The following is a 7417-nucleotide window of genomic DNA, read 5'->3' on the forward strand; positions in this document are numbered from 1 at the left end:
AGTTTCCACCTCACATAAAAGGGAATATGAAATGGCAAGACTTGGAAGCTGAGAATTTTTTTTTAAATTGTTGATGGACCTTTATTTTATCATTTTTATGTGATGCTGAGAATTGAACCCATTGTTTCACATATGCCAGGCAAGTACTCTACCACTGAGCCACAACCCCAGCCTGGAAGCTGAGAATTTTTAAAGGTTTCAGCTACACAAAAAACCATAGTGCGTGCTACTGTAAGGGTAACAAACCACTTCTTTTTAAATGGAAAATTCATTTCAAGCCTCAGATAATAAAAGATAGAAAAAATGTTAGGAAAAAGAAACAACAACGGGCTGAGGATGTGGCTCAAGTGGTAGCGCGCTCACCTGGCATGCGTGCGGCCCGGGTTCGATCCTCAGCACCATATACAAACAATGATGTTGTGTCCGCCAAAAACTAAAATAAATAAATATCAAAAATTCTCTCTCTCTCCCTCCTCTCTCTATAAAAAAAAATGACTATAATCCATTGGAGTCTTATAAAAAAAAAAACAAGTGAAAAAAATGACAGAAGATAATCTGATCTCTGGATTAAGACTTATTTTAATATCATAATGCATAGTACTTCATATAATTTATTAATGTCATTTTCTATAGGACACTGTAATTAATTCAGTGACATCAATATTGACCTCATACAGACAAAGGATGAAAGTTGGGTTTTCTTGTGTACCAAATACAAAACACCTGTTAAAAAGTTAACATATACAACAGTTGTAAGAGATCAACTTTCAGGATGACTCAAGTGTACAGTAGTTGCTTCACATGGTTTTCCCTCAAGATTTGGATGCCACCCAGTGTTGCTATGTTTGTGCAAATGCCTGCTGTGAACGACCTGACTACCTCCTTTTGCCAGCCCCACTTTTGCCTGTTTTACTGCTGCCACTGCTAGATTTGCCAGATGACTTTGAAGAGAAGAGTCTTGTCATGAACTCAGATACATCAGGCAATTCATGGTTGGAATTCAGCATATTCATTGACTGCTCCATTTCCTGCAAGGAAGAAAAGCACAAGGTATGAAAAGGGCACTGGGAGCTGGGTATGGTGGCACACACCTATAATCCAAGCTACTGGGGAGGCAGAGGCAGGAGGATCTCAAGTTTGAAGCCAGCTTTGGCAACTTAGCGAGACCCTGTGTCAAATAAAAAATAAAAAGTGTTGGGGACATAGCTCAGTAGTGGAGAGCCCTGGGTTCCATCTCCAGTAGGGATGGAGGGAAAGGTGAGCACTAGGATCTTTCAAGTTATTTGATTCTAACACTTCCTATTAAGGAAGGAGGAAAGGAATAGAACAAGCAAAAAGTAATATTTTTGAGCAACAATGTAATGTTATACTCAAAAGTATTTTATCAGACTGGGAGTGGAGCCCAGAAGTTCAGCAGTTGTCCTGGGTTTGATCCCCAGCTCAAAAAAAAAAAAAAAATTAAAGTCCTTTAAACATAATATTAGTAACCATGTTCCATGTTCTATATCTCCTTTACTCCAGTAAACATTACAATCCGTGGCAAATGTCAAATAAATATTTGCCCAGGGTTTGATTCAGTTTGTTTTAATAAAGGACTTTTTTTCTGACAATGGATATATTTGATCATATTTCTTTCTTATTTTGTTTTCTGATTAATATTTTTTGTTTTTATTTTTGTTTATTTGATTTTGGGGTACTGGAGGTTGAACCCAGAGGCAATTTACCGCTGAGCTATATCCCCAACACTTTCTATTTTTTATTTTGAAGACAGGGTCTCAAGAAGTTAGGGCCTCACTAAGTTTCTGAGGCTCACCTCAAAATTATGATCCTTCTGCCTCAGCCCCCCGAGCCAATGGGATAACAGACATGTGCCACCATGCCTAGCTTCATATTGTTTGCTTTATTTTTATTTTTGTTTGGTTGTAGATGAACAGAGTGCCTTTTTATTTATGTATAGTTTTATGTGGTGCTGAGGATTGAATCCAGTGCCTCACATGTGCAAGGCAAACACTCTACCTCTGAGCCCTAGCCCTAGCCCTTCATATTGTTTTAATGCATATTTTTAAGCTGATGTTTTCTTTAGATGCATACAACCAAAATATCAATCTTCAACTATATATCAAGGTATCGAGAATGTTTGGAAGATAAACTGCAGCAAAAGGTGCTTTTACAATTAAGGTCAGAAAAAAGAAAAATTGTAAACGTAAGTAAAGTATGTTAAAATGCCTTACAATAAAAAAATTAAATATATATGGCAATAGGTCTTGAGTTCCTATAAAAATATATCATCCATTCCATTTTTGAATCTGTTCAATTCTGAAACTCTTGGAGCAACCACTTTCTATAGTATCTACTATGTACAAAGAACTTTGTAAAAAGTGAACTTTTTTTATTTTTTATTTTTTTAGTTGTAGATGGACACAATACCTTTATTTATTTTTCTTTTATGTAGTGAAACCAGTGCCTCACATATGCTAGGCAAGCACTCTACCACTGAGGTATAACCCCGGCCCAATAAGGAGTGAAATTATAATCAAATGTGACTACTAGTGTTTCCTTCTACTGATGTCACAAACAGCTAATCAGCTCAACAGATACAAGGATTTGATAGGATATATTATCTTTTGCAGGATATGGCAAAGATGCCAAATTCAACAATAAAACATTTTTAAACATAAACTTTTTTTTTTTTCATAAAAGTTTTTCTGCCAGTCCAGCTGGGAATACCTTACCTTTTATATAACCTAATCACCTACAACATTAGGAAATAGTTTTATGTCTATCTTATTTTTCCATTTAAAAAAGGGGAAAAAAAACCCACAAAATCTCCTGATGGCTAGAGAATATTTTATAAATTCATTCTATTTCTTACATTTAACTGAACTAGCTGACAATAAAGATGGGCTTGTTGACAATAAAGATGGGCTTTAATTCATTTTTGTATCCCCATATCCAGAACCTAATTCAATAATGAATAAGGTTATCGATACATTGTTTTTATTTTTGTTTGTTTGTTTACTAAAAACAATAGAGAATCTTGGTACTCAAAAGGTATTTGAGTCGTTGTTAGATGCAAAAAGGCAACTATTTAAAGAAACAATGAATATTTTATATGGAATCCAATATTTGAAGAAATGAAGTGGTAACATTAAATTTGAAGCATCCTCATTAGCAAACTCTTTCCTCTTTGCAGAACCAGCAAGATTTTGTATTACGGAGTTTAAAAGCCACTATTCTACTTATCCCCCCTTGGTCTACGTGAGTTTTGTTTGTCTGAACACAAGAACTGAGTATGTGCTCTGAAGACAGTTTTATTAAGTAAAGATAGATTAAAAGAGCAATAATTTTACAAAATATTTGGATTAGGTATACCAGGATTATTGTGCATTCCAACTACTAACAGGTAAGGCACATAAAGCAGCTAAGACTAAGTAGATTATTTTAGCTATGCTAAAAGATATGCTATGCTTTTACCAGGCAAAACCAATGGAATTTATATTGTCCAGTGAAAACAACTAACTAAATACCAAGAACTGTGTTTACACAAAATCACCTTACCCGTCTCATGTCAGGATCACTTGTGTTGACCACTTTGGGCAGAAGCACAAATATCAATAATGGAAGAACCATCATCATAACCTGTAGAAGGAAAAAAAATTAGAAATTCCCTTTCCTCCATTTTACAGTTTGTGAAACAAAAACTGAATTTAACAATGAATGATAAAATTTAAAGATTCAAATATAGAACTTGCAGCAATCACATTCTAGTGAACTAATTCTGATGACAACAATGTGCTACCTGTCTGAATGTTGTAGAGTTTGATATGATTAAAGAATTTTATCTGTGTTTGGACTTTATTGACATCTGACTTCTTTCTTGTTCCACCTGTCTATGTTTGTGCAGAGCTTACAGTATTATCTAATAAAAATAGTTTGCAAATGGAACTATCTATTGATTTTCTTCAACCTGCAATCTGGCATTAGGATTAGAAATCTCAATGCCCCATTGGTCTGCTCTTCCCAGATAACTCTGTGGTTCTTGGAGAAAACATTGTATTAATCCCTCTCATTAATATACATCCTCTAGAGCCTGCAATACAGTACTGGACAACTACTTGAGCAGATCAGTTTTGAAAAATATCCTAGAATTCTCTAGCATTGAATATGTCTATAGAATTTCAGTAATAAGAATAAGCAAAATGAATAAGCTTTGGAGACTTACTGCTGATTCCTCCCATTCAATCTATACTTCTGCCTCTTTGTCTTTGATAACAGATTCTAGGTACTGATTTATTCCTCTCCAAAGAGGTATAATCCCCAATTAGTCCCCTTTGTGATATGAATAGGTATTAGTAAGAAATATGATTAAAACATATATAATTCTCAGATAATAATTCAATTTTCAAAAACAATTTTTTAAAAGGGTAAAATTTGTTTCAAAAGCAAGTATTCTGAACTGTTGGATATGGCACATGCCTATAATTCTAGCTCCTTGGGAGGCTAAGGTGGAAGGAGCACAAGTTCAAGACCAGTCTTGGCAAAGACCCTGTTTCAAAATAAAACAACAAAAAGGGATGGGGATTTATTTCAGTAGTAAAGCAACTCTGGGCTATTACTCCCAATACTATACCCACTAAAAGAATGTATTCTTTTAGTGTTTTACTGTTAGTGTCAGTTTCATGACCAACTACTTAAATTACCAGAGAATAACTTCTTTGTTTACCACACGTACAAAAAGGAGAAAGAACACCTTACTTGTGCCAACAACAGGGACTGGTTAATAAATGATGATTATGTTTATCAATGGACTAATATGCAAGTAGTAGGATGGATGGGATATCTCCATATATGGCTGCATACTCTTTCTATATTTAAATTTTACTTTTTTTAAATCAATATTTTTATTGATTTTTTAAAAAAATAAATGACAGCAGAATGCATTATTTCATCATAAATATTTTTCCAATTCCTGTTGTATACTTCAATGTCAAATCTATAGAGCCATTCTTACTATATTCTTTTCATTATCTATTCCTAAAGCCACTGTTTTCCTGAAATCCACAAATTACTCCTAATAATCCTTTCATCCAACAATCTAACCTCAATTTTCCATCTCACAAGAGTTTGAGTTTTCAGCTGCCTAGAAATAAATTAGGGATTAGTAAAATGTTTTATTTTAGCTTGATACATACCATTGGATTCATCAGAAAGTCTGTCCAGCCCCAAGATTCCCTTTTAATAAAGTAAGAAGGTGGACCTGAAGATTTCATTTGGAGAGGATAGGGCAGTCTGACCACTTCTGATGTTTTGATATAATTCACATATCTTGCTCTGGTAAAGAAACATGAGAAAAGCAGCGGTAATTCTATGAAAACCATGGTTAATTAAAAGATCTGCTTACAATATGTTAGCAATAACTCTTCCAAAACATCCTGGCATCTAAACTTTTGATCCTGAAAATCTGATCAATGTAGTTTTATCTGCATATCTAAAATATTGGGTAAAGCTTGGAGAAAGAACACTACGCTTGGAATCTTCTAATTGCAACTGTCACTACCTATGTGGTTAGGCAAGTTCCTTAACTTTTGTTTATATCAAAAGTTCCTTTAGAAACCTTCTAGTTCTAAAGCCCTTTGATTATATTTGTAGTGAATTTATTTTATTATAAACAAAAAATTACTGAATGTTATTTATTTTATTTTTTGATGATCTAAGATGTATATTATTGATACACCCAAATTTTAAAGCCACTCTGTAACAAAAACTTGATTCAAGAGAGTCCTACTGGGGCTGGGGTTGTAGCTCAGTGGTAGAGTGCCTGCCTAGCACATGTGAGGCACTGGATTTGATCTCCAGAACCACATAAAAATAAATAATTAATTAATTAAAGGTATTGTGTCTACCTACAACTAAAAAAACTATCAAATTGGGCTGGGGATGTGGCTCAAGTGGTAGCGCGCTCTTCTGGCATGCGTGCGGCCCGGGTTCGATCCTCAGCACCACATACAAACAAAGCTGTTGTGTCCGCCGAAAACTAAAAAAAAATAAATTAAAAAAAAAAAAAACTATCAAATTATTTTTAAATTTATTTATTCTAATTTGATATACATAACAGCAGAATGCATTTCAATTTATAGTATACAAATAAAGCACAATTATCATGTCTCTGGTTGTACACAAAGTAGAGTCACACCATTTGTGTCTTCATACATGTACTCAGAGTATTGATGTCCATCTCATGCCACATCTTTCCTACTACCCCCATGCCCATTCTCTTCACCTCCCTCCCCCTTGCCCTATCTAAAGTTCCTCATTCCTCCCATGCTCCCCACCCCGACCCCTATTATGGGTCAGCATCTACATATCAAGAGGAAAACATTCAGCCTTTGGTTTTGGGGGATTGGCTTACTTAGCATAATTTCTCCAACTCCATCAATTTACCTGCAAATGCTCTAATTTTATTCTCTTTTAATGCTGAGTAATATACCACAGTTTCTTTATCCATTCATCTATTGAAAGGCATCTAGGTTGTTTCCACAATTCCACAATATTGTGAGTTGTGCTGCTATAAACATTGATGTGGCTGGGTCACCATAGTATGCTAGGTCCTCTGGGAATAAACCAAGGAGTGGAATGGCTGGGTCAAACGATGGTTCCATTCCAAGTTTTCCAAGGAATCTCCATACTGCTTTCCAGATTGGTTGCACCAATTTGCAATTCCACCAGCAATGTATGAGTGTGCCTTTTCACCCACATTCTCACTAACAATTATTGTTGTTGGTATTCTTATAGCTGCCATTCTGACTGAAGTGAAATGAAATCTTTTTTTAAAAAAAATATTTATTTTGCTGAGAAAAAACTTTTCAGTTTAAGTAAGTCCCATTTGTTGATTCTTGTTATTAACTCTTGTGCTATGGGTGTCCTATTAAGGAATTTGGAGCCCGACCCCACAATATGTAGATCGGAGGCAACTTTTTCTTCTATCAGACGGCATGTCTCTGATTTGATATCTAGCTCCTTGATCCACTTTGAGTTAACTTTTGTGCATGGCGAGAGGAGGGGATTCATTTTCATTTTGTTGCATATGGATTTCCAGTTTTCCCAACACCATTTGTTGAAGATGCTATCCTTCCTCCATTGCATGCTTTTAGCTCCTATATCAAATATAAGATAGTTGTAGCTTTGTGGATTAGTCTCTGTGTCCTCTATTCTGTACCATTGGTCCACCCGCCTGTTTTGGTACCAGTACCATGCTGTTTTTGTTACTATTGCTCTGTAATATAGTTTGAAATCTGGTATCGCTATACCACCTGATTCACACTTCCTGCTTAGAATTGCTTTTGCTATTCTGGGTCTTTTATTTTTCCATATGAATTTCATGATTGCTTTATCTATTTCTATAAGAAATGCCGTTGGG

General features: G+C 35.0%; 1 protein-coding gene across 1 annotated transcript in view; it reads right to left on the reverse strand.

The window, feature by feature from the left end:
• Positions 1-561: 561 nt before the first annotated feature.
• The window catches only part of Emc7 (ER membrane protein complex subunit 7), a 16227-nt gene continuing 9371 nt past the window's right edge, over positions 562-7417 (reverse strand). The window contains exons 3-5 of the mRNA XM_015480858.2: positions 5193-5331; positions 3559-3639; positions 562-1028 (exon numbers count right to left, since the gene is read on the reverse strand). Of these exons, the coding sequence (XP_015336344.1) occupies positions 876-1028; positions 3559-3639; positions 5193-5331 (373 nt within the window). The 3' untranslated portion in view covers positions 562-875. The remainder of the gene's footprint in view (positions 1029-3558; positions 3640-5192; positions 5332-7417) is intronic.

Source organism: Marmota marmota, unplaced genomic scaffold, assembly GCF_001458135.2.
Source record: "Marmota marmota marmota unplaced genomic scaffold, marMar, whole genome shotgun sequence".
Lineage (NCBI taxonomy): Eukaryota > Metazoa > Chordata > Mammalia > Rodentia > Sciuridae > Marmota > Marmota marmota.